The sequence below is a fragment of the Epinephelus lanceolatus genome, chromosome 11, assembly GCF_041903045.1.
Source record: "Epinephelus lanceolatus isolate andai-2023 chromosome 11, ASM4190304v1, whole genome shotgun sequence".
In the NCBI taxonomy this organism is placed as follows: domain Eukaryota; kingdom Metazoa; phylum Chordata; class Actinopteri; order Perciformes; family Serranidae; genus Epinephelus; species Epinephelus lanceolatus.
Genome location: NC_135744.1, coordinates 35,292,166 through 35,308,836, shown reverse-complemented (window position 1 = coordinate 35,308,836; position 16,671 = coordinate 35,292,166). Strand labels below are relative to the sequence as shown.

Genomic DNA, 16,671 nt, shown 5'->3' with positions numbered 1-16,671 from the left:
GATGCTGTGGTAGCCATGCTGGTTCAGTGTGCCTTCAATTTTGAATAAATCCCCAACAGTGTCACCAGCAAAACACCCCCACACCATCACACCTCCTCCTCCATGCTTCACAGTGGGAACTAGGCATGTGGAATCCATCCGTTCACCTTTTCTGCGTCTCACAAAGACACGGCGGTTGGAACCAAAGATCTCAAATTTGGACTCATCAGACCAAAGCACAGATTTCCACTGGTCTAATGTCCATTCCTTGTGTTTCTTGGCCCAAACAAATCTCTTCTGCTTGTTGCCTCTCCTTAGCAGTGGTTTCCTAGCAGCTATTTGACCATGAAGGCCTGATTCGCGCAGTCTCCTTTTAACAGTTGTTCTAGAGATGGGTCTGCTGCTAGAACTCTGTGTGGCATTCATCTGGTCTCTGATCTGAGCTGCTGTTAACTTGCGATTTCTGAGGCTGGTGACTCGGATGAACTTATCCTCAGAAGCAGAGGTGACTCTTGGTCTTCCTTTCCTGGGTTGGTCCTCATGTGTGCCAGTTTCGTTGTAGCGCTTGATGGTTTTTGCGACTCCACTTGGGGACACATTTAAAGTTTTTGCAATTTTCCGGACTGACTGACCTTCATTTCTTAAAGTAATGATGGCCACTCGTTTTTCTTTAGTTAGCTGATTGGTTCTTGCCATAATATGAATTTTAACAGTTGTCCAATAGGGCTGTCGGCTGTGTATTAACCTGACTTCTGCACAACACAACTGATGGTCCCAACCCCATTGATAAAGCAAGAAATTCCACTAATTAACCCTGATAAGGCACACCTGTGAAGTGGAAACCATTTCAGGTGACTACCTCTTGAAGCTCATGGAGAGAATGCCAAGAGTGTGCAAAGCAGTAATCAGAGCAAAGGGTGGCTATTTTGAAGAAACTAGAATATAAAACATGTTTTCAGTTATTTCACCTTTTTTTGTTAAGTACATAACTCCACATGTGTTCATTCATAGTTTTGATGCCTTCAGTGAGAATCTACAATGTAAATAGTCATGAAAATAAAGAAAACGCATTGAATGAGAAGGTGTGTCCAAACTTTTGGCCTGTACTGTATGTGTGTATGGGTGTGTGCATCTGTTTAGACCAGTTTATAATGAGGAAGGCCTAAATTTGCAATTCTATTTCCAAAGCTGTGGATATGCAGAAAATCTATACAGTGATATAAAATTGAAAAATTGCATGTAGGAGGGATTGGAGATTACTCTTCTCTGCTATTCACTCAGCTCATACTAACAGTGTTTTAACTTCAATAATCATAAAACTGCTAAAACAAATACAGATAAATATAATTGTGTAAGTATCACAGCCATATTAATTAAAAGTCAAGTGTGTGGGATTTATTGGCATCAAACAATGATGCTGCAAAACTGAAAATTCTCGCATGTGCAAAGTGTGTACGAGAACTACACTCACTGGCCATTTTATTAGGTACACCTTGCTAGTACTTGGTTGGACCCCCTTTTGCTTTCAGAACTGCCTTAATTCTTTGTGTCATAGATTCAACAAGGTGCTGGAAACATTCCTCAGAGATTTTGGTCCATATTGACATGATGACATCACACAGTTGCTGCAGATGTCTCGGCTGCACATCCATGATGTGAATCTCCTGTTCCACCACATCCCAAAGGTGCTCTATTGGATTGAGATCTGGTGACTGTGGAGGCCACTGGAGTACAGTGAACTCATTGTCATGTTCAAGAAACCAGCTTGAGATGATTTGAGCTTTGTGACATGGTGCGTTAAACTGCTGGAAGTAGCCATCAGAAGATGGGTACACTGTGGTCATAAAGGGATGGACACAGTCAGCAACAATACTCAGGTAGGCTGTGGTGTTCAAACCATGCTCAGTTGGTATTAAGGGGCCCAAAGTGTGCCAAGAAAATCTCCCCCACACCATTACACCACCACCAGAAGCCTGAACCGTTGATACAAGGCAGGATGGATCCATGCTTTCATGTTGTTTACGCCAAAATCTGACCCTACCATCTGAATGTGGCAGCAGAAATCCAGACTCATCAGACCAGGCAATGTTTTTCCAATCTTCTATTGTCCAGTTTTGGTGAGCCTGTGTGAACTGTAGCTTCAGTTTCCTGTTGTTAGCTGACAGGAGTGGCACCTGGTGTGGTCTTCTGCTGCTGTAGCCCATCTGCTTCAAGGTTGGACGTGTTGTTCCTTCAGAGATGGTCTTCTGCAGACCTTGGTTGTAACGAGTGGTTATTTGAGTTACTGTTGCCTTTCTGTCATCTCCTCTGACCTCTGGCACCAACAAGACATTTTCAGACCATCCTCTGTAAACCCTAGAGATGGTTGTGTGTTAAAATCCCAATAAATACTCAGACCAGCCTGTCTGGCATCAACAACCATGCCACGTTCAAAGTCACTTAAATCACCTTTCTTCCCCATTCTGATGCTCAGTTTGAACTTGAGCAGGTCGTCTTGACCATGTCTACATGCCTAAATGCACTGAGCTGCTGCCACATGATTGGCTGATTAGCTATTTGCAATGATAAGCAATTGAACAGGTGTGCCTAATAAAGTGGCTGGTGAGTATATTACTGTCATGAGTTCCCAGTTTGGCTTGTAAAACCTATGTCCACAGTCAATGAGGTACAGTATAGCCAAGGAATGTGCACTGCAAACTGGTTATAAGAGCTAAACACTAGGAGACCTCCTCTCTTTATTTATACCATATTAGGCAGTGCTTGCTGGTTCACTCTGCTTTGAGGAGTGCCGAATGCCTGATGAAGCATCTGTCAATTTTCTTAAGATGATTAACCTACGCTGAGCCTCACTTGCCACAAATAAACACACGATGGTGTTTTCAAATCAGACACAGCTCATCTTCCATGCATGTCACACTTAGGCGGCAACAGCTGCAATCAACTTTGATTGCCACAGTTGCATTTTAATAACTAATATTTAAAAAACAGGAACCAGACAATGGCTGGTTGTCGCTCTGAGTGATTGAGTTTATAAGGCCACAAACATGCGACGAAAAAAAACCCAGTGCTACAGTTAACCATAGCTGTCGCCTCATGGGACTGTAAAGGTGATAATGCAGCATGTTCACTGCCTGTATGCTTGTGGTATAAATGTTCATAGGGGAATTTGGGCTAATGCGCCATGACAAGATGACGACTCTGCAGGCACCTGCTTGTTTCCACTGCACCTGCCACTCTCCTTGCTGCTCATTTTTCCCCCTTCAGCATTCACGCTGGTGGGTTTTCATGTTAAAATGAGATCAATTAATTATATTTCTCTTTGCTTGTTTGACAATAACATTTCCACTGGATAAGGAGAGGACATTAAAAAAACACTGCACGTTGGGTTCTTTTTTATTTTGTAAGCCACTGTGTTGCTGTATTGTATGAAAATTGTTCTCCTCATTTTTTCAGTGACGATAACAACATATGAGATTTAGCTCATATTAAAAATATCTTCAGCATACACTGTACACACCTGAAAATAGAAACCTGGCAGATGTGTCCTTGGGTCAGTCAAAACAGAAGACAGAACAATGCTGCCGAGGACATTGGACCTACTTTGCTCTTGTCATTCATGTCACGCACAAAGTCCTAACAAGCACTAATTGTAATTTATGCATTTCTTTTTTTTTTTATTTCTTATCTTGATTTCCTTGCCTGCTGTCTTTTAAAGTAGCATTTAAAGCAATCCGAAACTCACCATTACAGATCGAGAGAGGGAGAGGAGGAGAGAAATTGCAAAGTGAAAGTGTAACAGCAGTATCAAAGTAATTTATGAGACAGTGTGGGATAGGCTACCATTTTGTATTTTATATTATGAACACATATTTTTTCTCAAACATCCCCTCAAGGAGTCCTTGGAAAAGAAGTTACACCCCACCAAAGCAGCGGCATTAGCATACTTATATAAGGATATTGAAATGGGTACCAGAGCACCTTACAAAGGACAATGCAAACCTCAGGATACTCTTTCTGGAGTGGTTTCAAAAAATGTCAAAAGACTTGGAAAAACACATATATCATAAAAAGAATTGTGCATGCTGCCAAAATATAAATATATCATCTGGCACGGGCTACTTAACCTCATTCAGTCAAACAATTAATTAAAGTACAAAATAAACAGTAAGGTAATCAGCTGCGTTTTAAGGAGGGATGACAGTATTTATGTATTTGTTTTTATTTATTTATTTATTCATTGTCAAACCAACTGGGCTGTGAGAGCCAGGATTCCTCTTATTCAGGCAGCAACACGCTGACAGAAGCTGTCCTTGGTGCTGATGGGTGGTTTGTTATGCAGATGAAACTAATAGAGCTGTCCAAGGTGCTGAAAGCGTGACAGGACTTGACTCAGGCATGCGGCTCATTTTGGACTCTAAATAGATCTGTATGGCATCAGGAGACACACACACACACACACACACACACACACACACACACACACTGCCTCACCTGAAGTGGTTTGTGTAATTCTTAAAAGAATGTTTCCTTGTCTGCACTATCCTCCTGAGAGCCTGTGTCCTCATGTAACGACATCACATTTTGGGGTTACTTGACCTTATACTTCTATTGAACTTAGACCTGTTGTCCTCATTCGTGGACACTTTTATGTGCCATTTAGTGGTAGTAAGAGCACAATACACTGATCCATGTGAAAACAAGATGGCAGCCGTCTCTGCCAAGTCAGTCTGCAGACGATCCTGACACAAAAGTGGACAGGATCCAAAACCTGATCACATTTTATGGTTGAAACTTGTTTATTTATGATTAATAATATTTGGAGTTTGATATAGCAACAAAGTGCTCTTATGAAGACATTACGACTTCATTATCGTCTCGTTTGAAGACACTGGGACTTAATTATTATTGACAATGTTTACTTTTTTATACTTATCCGGTCCTACTGATCCCAAATAGCTAGGAGGAATTAAAAATGCATACCAAACAAAGTTCAGGTCTCAGGAGGCGATACAAAAAAGTGCAATACTTTACAGTACATAAAGTGGTGTATAGCTCCTTGTTAGTCTGTCAGGGACCCCGGGGTGTCACCTCAGATCTCATTTTGTGAGACTTAAAGTAGTGTGCATCATATTATTTGACAGCCAATTGCCAAATCGGGCAGCTGCCAAGACATAAATCATCATCTTCACAGAGTATTATTTTCTCATACTAACAAATATATTAACAGGCATCACGTGGTGTGCACCAACAGAGTGTCAGCAACAAAAAAACATAAAACCACCATTTTTGTTGTAGCACCAAGCTAAGCCCCCCCCCTTACTCAGTTGCAGCCCTGCTTCCGCTTGGTGAAACCACGCATGTGTTGATCCGTGCTGCAGCAACGTGCATCAGTTCCTCTCTGACCCCAGTGTTAATCTGCATTCAGACTGAGGCTCCACTGTGTGTGTGTGTGTGAGTGTGTGTTTTTTTTTCTTTTTTTCAGCTGCTCGATATTAAGAGTAGCATATTACAGGGGGGGGAAGCTTCGCCGTCAGCGGCAGTTTTTGCAGGGCCCCTGTTTAGGGCTGACGATTGGGCAACTGACACGCACAGAACAGAAAAAAAAAGAAAAAAAAACCAAGCGACGCGAAATCATCAAGCTTTCCACTCGCATCGATTTTGTTTTGGCTGATTTCACACCACCGCACGTCCGCCTCGGGTCTAGATTTGCAGACCCGCTCCCGCTAACGTGCGTAATGTATCGTAGAGAGGAAACACAGTAAATAAGACGGACACGTCCATCTGCAATAAAGAGGAAACGAAGATGGTGATGATGGCTCCACCAAATTTAGCCTCCAAATGCTCGACAGCAATGGCGAAGGCTTCCCTCCCCCTGAAGCTGTTTCTCTGGGTGTTTATCGTCGTCAATCTTCCTTCAAGGTAAGATATTACCGCCTCATATTTCCCATCCAAGCCATTATTACATGTCGGCTTTATTGGGGAGCGTGTTTTTTAATTTATATAGCGGTGCCTCCCATGTAAAGCCAACACAAGCCTGCTTTTAGAGGGATCCTGAGCTATTATGTAGCTGAAGGAATTTAGATTTAGTAGAAAACCAATGCATGTAGCGGATAAATCACACCTTAAACTGCGCCTCGACATGGGAGTGTGATAATATTTTTTTTTTACATAGCCACAGCGACACATGCATCGCATCACAGGGAGATTTCGGACTTCACTGTTTATTTTACCACAGAAAACAAAAGCGACAAACAGCCACATACTGCCTTAAATATCCGGCTGTAGAAACCATTTGATTTAACACCGGCTATTTCTATACAGAGAGCAGCATCTCACACAATCTGCCCAGCGTTAGAAATAGCATAGTGGCAGGCTAATTTGCTTGAAGCTAAGGCTACATATAGTCTGTGCTAAAGCTGTCTTTAAGGATCAAGTCTATTCTAAGAGCCAAAGCCTCATTATTGAAGGCAGGTGTTGGATGTGGATGAGCTGGAATAGCTTTATGCTTTATTATAAAGGCAACTTAGGACTAGATGAGGGTATTCCCATGTATTCCAAATAAAAAAAAAAATACATTTCAAAATGGCAGACAATCACACAGAGAGTGTAAAGGCACAATAAGGACAAAGATAACACATATGGACTCATCCTGGTCTTGCACACACAGGCAAAAGGCATTTCAGCTTGAACTGAGGTGCAGATTCGAGTTTGTTGAGAGAAGCTGTTTGGTTGCCCCCCTCCCTGTCAAGACATTATTCTCGTGCACTAAGATGAGAGAAGTCAAGAGGAAGGATGGTTAGGCTCCTCGCGTCGCTTTCGTCTTGTGCTGCTGGAGGGTGAAAAATGGAGGCAGATAAATCAGACGACGTTCAATCACTGTCATGGTGATCGCAACCTCAGGGCTCCCTGCCCAGCCTACGTTGTCAGGCCTGTGTATTTTCTAATTGTATGCACAAGTAGTGCTCGCAATATGCTTGAGTAAACACTGCACCTTGTCCTATTGAATTGCATCCAGAATTGAGATGTACGGGCAGGTTATGGATTTTAAGTTGTGCATGAGTGGTTGAAACATAATGAAATCGAGATGTGAAGTGCTTTTTGGATAATCATAACAAGGGCGAATGTGAGCTCAGTGTGTAAACACTTCTGCAAAGGTAATATCTGGGGCTCAAACCTGTGACAGCAACATATGTTATCTTTTTAAATACATTATACACCAGTCCTGTGCATTGTATTAAAATTAAAAGACAGCTTTTGCCCGGTAAGATGCATTGGGAGTCATTGTGATTCATGTATGAGACCTCTTACATAAGACATCTTTCAAGGCCTCTAGCATGCTTTCAGTAATCTATGCTACTTTGTGACTCATTGACAGTTACTATGTGTAGTGATGTCTGATTGCATCACCATACATTAACCCCAGTGCACAGTCAATTACTGACACAAAGGTATCACAGCATCCACCCTCAAGTGTAAGTACAAGACATTTTGTTACAAATGTCTTGCCATGTAGCTCCATCAGTCAGTAATTAGGCTCAGGATGTAGGCCCAGGATCATGGTGTTGTGGTCAGGACAGGTGGAAGTGTTTTAGTGTCACAGTGAGGGTTGTCTATTATGTCAAATGGTGTTTACTGTTCCTTTTACTCACCTCAAACATTTTAGGTGGGAGATGAAATTCATCATATAATCACAAATTCAGGCCCAACTACAATTAATCTTTTTAAATTGCCTGTTTTTACGTTTCTAACCACAACTGTACAAGAACATATTTTAATACTAATTTATCTTTCTCCTATATGTGTTTGATGGACGTGGACACTGGTACATGGGGCATTACGGTAAATTAAAGGGCTGAGACGATATGCTTTTATCTTGATTCGATACTATCATGACTTGCGTGCCAATTCGATATTTATTGCAGTTTTTAAGTATTGCAATTCTACATGTATTGCGAGTCATTATTACTATTAATCACAATTTGTTAACTTTTATTTTTTCCAAATAGTGGGCCATAAGAAATGTTTTTATGGTTTCATTTGTTAACAATTTTATTCCGTCAAGCACTTTGTAACTTTGCTCTGTGAAAGGTGCTATATGAAATATACCTACTTAGTAAAATGCACATACTGTACACAATATAATGAATAAAAATTACATAATTTTCTGAAGTAATCTTAAACTGCTAGCTTGCTAGCTTGCCTGCACATCAAGCTAGTGCAGTCTTTCCCATACATTGACTTATTTGTGGTGGCTGACGCATCATCAGCATTGACTGCCATATATTTATTTTCTATGTCTTTGTTTTTTACTAATTAAATGGGTTGAATTATATTTAATTGGGGAGCTGCATGCTGAGTATTGATTGACAGCTGCTTGATATCTTGTGTTGATCAGACCACAAATGAAACAAGAAGTAGCAAGCTAGTGCAGTCTTTCCCGTATAATGATTTATTTGTGGTGGCTGCCACGTTATCAACATTGACAGCCATATGTTTATTTTCTATGTCTTTTTCTTTTTACTATTTTAATGGGTTAAATCATATTTAATCGTAGAGCTGCGTGCTGTGTATTGATTTGCCCAGCCCCTCCTTGCCCCTTTCGTTCTTTCTCTGTTCATCAGACCACAAATGAAACAAGAATTAGCAAGCTAGTGCAGTCTTTCCCAGACAATGATTTATTTGTGGTGGCTGCCACATTATCAAATTTTTTTTTTCAGTATTTAAATGGGTAAAATCTTATATACGTAATCAAAGAGCTGCATGTCCCTTTCCTTCAGACTACAAATGAAACAAGAATTAGCAAGCTAGCGCACCCCATAGCCCCTCCACCTCACTACCTCTCACCATGGGAACTATTCAAAGGGAGGAGAGCAAGCAGTCGCTCTGAAGATGGACCCTCAGTTGCCGTTGTAGCAGCTCCTCAGTACCAGAGACTGTAGCAGGCTAGGTCTTACCTGTGTAACAGCAGTAACAGAAAGTTTTCTGACCTAGCGGGGAGTTTATTCTGACTGAATTTGAACTGCTACTGAAGGTCTTCCATTTTCTGTTTTCTTGGCTTTGTTTTTTTATACTGATGTGATTTAATGTGATACTTAAGGGTGCTGTATATAACTCTTATTTCCAGGTCATCAAATACCGACCCACCTACCCAAAGTGTCGATATTTGCTGACTTGGCAAATGAGACTTAACGATCAACTATCTTTCTCCAGAGTTACATACAGCACTCAAAGTGAATCAGTGTTTCCAACTCCTAGTAAATCACATTTCAGGATTATCATTGAGTTTAAGTTACCATTACTGAAAATATTCACATTAGATTATATTACATTATCAAGACATTTTCCTCTGCCAAAGAAAAATGCATTTCTTATCATCTTACATAAGTCTATGGAAAATAAAAACTAGTGTCTAGTAGATCCAGCAGGATAATACTGGCTGTCTACTCTCCATAGAAAGTAGTGAAAACATCTTGGCATTGCATATTTTCTCGAAATCTTTCAAGGTTTTAACAGCATCACACCTTAGATGTAAAAATTATGCGCTGTGAAATTTAACTCTATCCCTCATCAACTAAATATTTAATGTTGAACATGCATAGCTCGTGCCACGTATCAATGCCAACAACGCAGGTTTCCAGTAAGTTTCCAAAGCAATATGGTGCTCCATGTAGTTTAGACGTAAGGGGAACATCCCACAGCAACCTAACAAAGACGCCGTTTTGCTAAACAAGTAACAAACAAGTAGCAGATACCTTGCCAACAACATATACACCCACACAGCTATCAGCAGTTGGCATAATTGCATATAAAAGGAATTATGATAAAGTGAGTTAAATTAAATCTATCATCAGTTGCTTCAAATGACACCTCTGGACCTGCAGTGTTAATTCTGCTTATTCTGTAAATTAGCTTACTAGCAAGAATATGCTGTGGATCTAATACATGAAATGAAGATGGTATAAACAATAATCACAGCTTTAGTAGATTTGTAGTATTTTTTTGAGCTGTCATTAGTGTGGATGATGTAGGACAAACTTCAAAAAAGGACAAAATTAATGCCGATTTTATAAATTCAACCCGCAATCCAGCCTGGCACTTGCTGTATCCCAGTTACACTTGTTATTAGTAAGTGCAGTTCCTTTAAAAGTACATGTGCTGAAATGGGAAACTTAAAATGCACTGGACTCAGTCACATATTCATACAATATCTGCCTTCTGTCACTCGGAAAGGGTCTGGATGTATAACTGTGACAAACTGTCAATCTGTCATGTATCCCATAATGACTATCATATGTATTTATGTTTCTGAATCCCTAAAATATGGTTGATATCAAGCAGCTGTCAATTTTCTTTTCCCTTTGCTGATTAAGACAGCGTGACAGGACAGTAGAAGATGACAGTCAGAGCCCATAGCTGCCTCTTGCTTACAGTTCAGAGAGTCTTTCATAATCATCACCCATGAGGTATTAAGGTCAGAGCGATTTTAGATTTCCGAGATAGGGTTGTGTGAATTAACGGCAGTTAATTTACTCAGCACATTAAGTATCACAATAAACCCGAAGCAGGGTCACGGCTTATTTCTGGGCTGAGAGTGTGTCCCATCTACAGTGTTTCCACTATGGCCGTCCCTGCTGCCTCAGCCCTGATAGTTCTGTCTTTATTCTAAGAGATACTGTGGATAAATTTAGATCTACTACCCTAAGTCCAAAAGGGTTTGTGCAATTCTATTTTAAGGACACAGGTGCATGGCAGGTGAATGAAGATACTAGAGTAGAGAGAGGATACTTAGAACTAGTCCACTGATGTTTTCTTCCCCTCCATGTGCGGCTTGCTTTTACATGCATGGAAGAGTTTATTAACAAACACCCAATGTTGCATGAGACTCCAAAAAGTTAAAAGCACTGCGATCCAAATGCAAATGGAAAGCTCACCCCACACAGAATTGGACCCTGCTATCACTCCCTTCATGTTTGACGAACTCCTTAATCCCCAGACGTTAGACAGCATCTTAATTACTGATGATTATTTTAGCTTGCTGCTGCTAAGGGTTTGTTTATATCATCTTTAAGTCAAACCACACATTGATATAGTCCAAGAGATTTCTGATTGGCCCCTTAACTTGATACACAACATTGGCAACACTGCACATTGGCCATGCCTCGTCAACACGGCATGCCAGTATCAGCTAATCTATGTGAGCTGGTTTAGATTGGACTGAGTGCAGCCTGTAAATACACTTGCTCATGACCAGAGGTCAGTTAAGAAGAGCAGGCTAACATTGGCCAAGTGATTGGTCGTTAACAGTCCGGTATGCAAGTGCCATAACTGCAGATGTTCATTTCAGCAAATCGACAGCCTGACTGATGAAGCAGACGCACAATTTCCATCTGCTTTAAACAAGTACAGTTTGTTAATTAGTGTTATTTTGTTTTATGAACAGTAGAGCTTGTGGGAGGAGGGTTGTAGCAGCAACTTGATGTGCAAGAGTGGTTTGTTGTGTTGTTGCCATAGGTGCAAGACCAATTTCATGTTGGCTGATAATAAACACGAGGGTTCATTGGATTTGGTTCCTTTATTAGCTGCAATTTAAACCACGCACAGATGATAGCTCAAGGGAACTTGATGTGGATGCTAATGGCAGGCACATAGCTGTTTCAATAGCTGGTGTTGCTATCATTACCCTACTTAGACCTTCTTATGAATAAGTAAAACTGCAGAGAATGGGGCAGTTCTCTGCATCTTTACATGAAACCTGAGATGAGATTTTAATTGAGATCTGTTTAATAGTAGGGACGGGCTCTGACTGCTGCATATGGAACAGATGAGAGCGTTCCTTGATGATGGCGCTAAATGTGAAGGGGTAGAATATATGAAACTATCAGGTTGTCCTCAATGAGAGTAGCTGTGAACACAGCACTTAACTCCAGTACGCTCTATCATTACATACACAGGCGTGGACATACATATGCATGAAAAACAAAAGCGAATATGGCCACAAACACATAATAGCACACACATTCGACACTAATACACACACACACACACTGGCGCAGACCTCTCTGTGGATCTTCAGGTACCGAATTAGTAGGCAAAACCTCAGATCTGCCTGCAGTGGAGAACACATGGCTCTTCCTTTGATCTGCTTGTCTTTGGAGCATTTCCATATACACAGAGATACTCTGCAAGATGAATATAGATGATGAAACTGCAGCAACCTAAAAAACAGCAGAAAAGTTTCAAGTTCTTACAGCCTTATCTGCCCTGCTTATCTCTCTCTCTCTCTGTACATCTGTCCATCTATCCTGTCTGTGCCGGACAGATTCTCCCTGGATATATTTTTTATGACATGCAGTAAGGCATATCTAAAATGGTCCACCTGAGTAAAATTAAGATTTAATGTTTTAGGCACTAGTGTTGTAGAGGAGATGGATGGCACTTAATGCAGTCTGAGGCAGAGTGCTGGTCAAAACATTATTCCTCGCACCCAACATGAGAAAGCTATCGGGGCTTCTATCTATGTGCTTTACCATGGAAACAGTCTCACCTTTTCTGATTCTTTATTATTTCATTCGGAAGTCTCTTTTCTTCTCTTAAAGCTTTGCTGAAAGCTCCCAACTGTTTCACTGTTGCCCTTTTGTGCTGTCGGCCAGATCTCCAAACCCTTCTTTCTTGGAATCACTCTCTTTCATCTCATCTGTCACTTTTGTCTCTTTCTTGCTTGTGATGCGTTGCACGCCTGAAAGAATCTGTGTTATTTATGCAAGTTTTCTGTCATCTGAGGCACAATTTCCATGTAATTAGGGGAGAAGGCCTCGCTTTAATACATATGCATTGAGGAAAGATGGCACAGATAGCAGGAGATATGAAACAAGAGGCTGATTGCACATTCTAATGTATATCACCTCGATGCTTGGTTTCCATGGAAAATTACCTCCCTCCAAAGACATGCATGCACATTTACATTGGTATATAAGAGAAAAGATATTTTAATTATCATGTAATCTATCGAAAACTGTTTGGTTGAAAACAAGACAACAGACTAAAACACAGGACTGGGAGATGTGGCTTTGTCGTAAACAAAAAGTTGACATTCCCCGAGCTGCTGCGGTACAAAGATATGGATTGCACTCTTGATAAGTCAAGGCAAGGCAAATTGAACTGCGTTGTTGTTGAACGGTGCTCTATAAATCAAAGCGCTTTACTTAACATATAAAAAAAGTCAGGATGTATAAAAAAGAAATATTACTGTAAAGGACACATATAAAAAGAGTACAATAAAATAACAGATTAAAGAGCATAACACAAATCACACTGCAGTAACAGTGGAGGGCAAGACATGAATGAATAGTCCCACTGTTAATTTAATAAAATATGTAGATATGGCAAACAAACGTTTAAAGTATTGATTCAGAGAACTGAGAATTGGAGCAGACCTGAAATTTTAACATATAATTCACAGAGGCACTGCTCCTCCATGTTTAGTCAAGATAGACTTTTTTTTCTTTTTAACAAGACGTGTTTTGTTTGGCACCACTTTTGTCACCCTGTTGCTTCTTGAAATTTTTTGGCAGTAGTATGACTCCACTGTTGTACTTTTACAAACATTTCTTGGAGTTAATGTCAAGATTAAAACTTTATCAGATGCCTAAATCAGTTTCTCAGCTGAATTTTGGAAGATTGCTACTTCATCACGTAACATTATCTTGTGATTTGTTTTCAATTTTTATTTTTTAGGTTGGTAATCTTACAAAAATCGCCTCACCAAACTGCACTTTTTGGAATCTTTGACACACATAACACATCTGGAAAGCAACCCCAGACACTGATTGCGTAATGGACTGCTGCCTTAGCAAATCACACAGTAATTACCCACAGATAGTGCTCGCACAAATTGAATGAAAAGATGCACCGCAAATTTGCCCTGTGCACATACTTAACTCCGGCCAACAGTCTCTTTTACTTATATTCACATGTCACGTCCATGAACGTCTGTCTGCTCTTCTCTTTTTGTCACACACACACACACACACACACACACACACAGAGTACACATCACCCCTGCCCTCTGGCGGTACACACCTCCCCTCTTACTGCAGACAGCATCAAGTCTCCTGACATTTATTCGCCCTAATGCATTGTCATACCTCCATCTTCTATTTGAGGTCTCAAACCTGAAAAAAAAAAATCTATTGTAACAGAGAATAAACCTTTATTCCAGACATATAATTTACCAAGATCACACTTGTCTGTGGGAGAGCAGGAAAAACATTTACGGCCCCGCCGCGGTGGTATTTGTGGTCGGGGGGCTCTTGAGACATCATTATCCTTTCAGTTTGAGACGTCTGTGGTGAGGAAGTAAACTCAGGAAAATTGGCTTGTCTTCTCCGGCTCTCGCAGAAGCTTGGGGGCCCTAAAAATCCTATTTACGATCCGGCAAACAATTCCGCCGTCAAGTTCCTCAACTTTGCCATCTCACAATTTATTCACGGAGTTGGAAATTGAAGGAGCGCTTTAGCTGTTATTGAAGGTGATTGTGGAGGTTGTCATTTAAATTCCAGGCTTTATATTAAGAGTGTTTGCCATTGTTACTTTTGTCTACATTTGTGCAGTGAAGGCCATTTTGAAAAGCAGGGGAAAGACTGCAGTTTGATCTTGAGTTTTTCTCTCTATAAATGGTACTTTTTGCAGTGGTAAAATCCAGCACTTTAAGTTAATGTCTTAATGTATCTAATGCGTCTCTACACTGGTCCTTTGCCATGCAGCTTTTTTAGGGAAAGCCAACAAATGTCAAACGTCTCACTTTGGAAGAGTGGCCATTATTGACTGTGTTTCAGTTTTAACAGAGGAAGAAATTCATGATGAATCTCTCCAGTTGGGCGTTTAATGTTACATCCAATTTACTTGACATTAATGCTAACATCAGCTGATTAAACTGCGGTGGGTTTGCATGACTGATGCTAACGAAATTGCTGACTATCTTCCCACATTACTTAATTTAACGTTAATACATCTCGATGGGGAGAAAGTCTGTACCGGAAGAGAGTTATGTGTCTCAGAGATGACATTGGCTCTCTGCTCGATTGGTGGTGCACACTAATTTGCATTGATGTCGGTCCCATTGAAAATAAACCAAAAAAGTGTTAAACTCAGATAATGAGTTATCTGCTTCTAAATCATCTGACGGTACGTCTCCTCGGTGACAACATAATTCCCATCAGCCATAAGCTCTCCATATATCTATTTTATATCCTCTTAGATGAGCATATATGCATGAGCCTTGTGCCATTTGCAGGCAATGATTGCTTTGTGCTTTTGTCATATTTGCATCTCTTCCAACTGTTCTATGGCACGAACAAGACTGAGAACTGTAGGATTATTAAATGGAGATGCCATCGACACGCAGGGAATGCAAATATCTAAAGCAAATACATTCAGCATTTTCTTCTCATTTTCACATCAAACATCAGATAGCACAGTTTGTTTTTCATCTGTGTTATCTGATGCAGTCTAAAGTAGAGCTTCAGAGATTAGTCAATTAATCGAAAAAATCAGTCCATCGAAAAAACATTGCCAATTATTGTTGATACTTTTCAAATGTGAGTATTTCCTTTGTCATTTATGATTGCAAATGAAGAGTCTTAAGATTTTGGACTGTTGGTTGGACAAAATACGCAATTTGAAGATGTCGCTTTGGCTCTTTCTTTATAATTTGGTGGTTTGGACATCACTGACCATTCACAGACAACAGCACTGGTATATTTTTATCTATAAAGGAATATTGGGCAAACGTCCGGCCTATCTCTGTACCCTTGTGTGTGTCAGCTCCTGTAGTTACCAGCTACACTCCTCCAGGCGGTTGCTTTTTAATGTACCGTGGGTTTTAACAGATCTGGGGAAAACTGCATTGTCCGACTCTACAGCATGGACATGGAACAATCTTTAGAAAGATCTAAAATTAGAAACACTTATTTCCATCGATGAATTAAAGGGCATCATAAAGAATGTGGTGACAGAGACATGTGCTTGTTTTTATTGAGAGGCCACTATGCTTGAAAAGTTGTTGTTTCATTGTGGATTTTTGTATTATAGGTTGTATTTGTTGCATTTTAAATGTGCTTTGATTGGCTGCTACCTTGGCCAGGTCTCTCTTGTAAAAGATAAGTTCAATCTCAATGGGACTTCCTGGTTAAATAAAAAAAACAACTGTATATATATATATATATATATATATATATATATATATATATATTAACATTTTTAGACTAAATGTTTACTCTATTATAGTGAAAATAATTGCCATATTAATCAATAATGAAGTAATTGTTAGTTTAAGCCCTACTGTAACTGCATAATGACATTAGTCCTGAAATACTGGTTTGGTCTTCACCAAAACACTAAATGATCTTATAATTTAACATATCTGATCGGAGTATTAATCTGAATCACACTAAAAAGGCATGTTTAAAGAGACTTTTGTTATTACAACATATACACAAGATGGCATTCCTCTAAGAATTCAGACATCTCACCAAGGATAAACCCACATATTATAGACCGGTATATAATGAAGATAACATGATTTTAACAGGCAGTAGACCAAAACAACATGAATATTTGAGTAATGGCAACCTTACAGTATGAAAAACTTGAGAAAATGTATGTTCTAGAACATGAATGTGTACCATATTTGAT

At 39.9% G+C, this 16,671-nt stretch overlaps 1 protein-coding gene across 4 annotated transcripts in view; it reads left to right on the top strand.

Moving 5' to 3' along the window:
• The first annotated feature begins 5,323 nt into the window (after nt 1-5,323).
• The window catches only part of gabrg2 (gamma-aminobutyric acid type A receptor subunit gamma2), a 59,934-nt gene continuing 48,586 nt past the window's right edge, over nt 5,324-16,671 (top strand). For 3 of the 4 annotated variants that reach the window (XM_033641915.2, XM_033641910.2, XM_033641893.2), the window contains exon 1: nt 5,327-5,898. In XM_033641915.2, coding sequence (XP_033497806.1) covers nt 5,783-5,898 — 116 coding nt within the window. In that variant the 5' untranslated portion in view covers nt 5,327-5,782. Of the gene's footprint in view, nt 5,899-16,671 lie in introns of all 4 variants that reach the window. The other variant, XM_033641901.2, reaches the window with a different exon arrangement.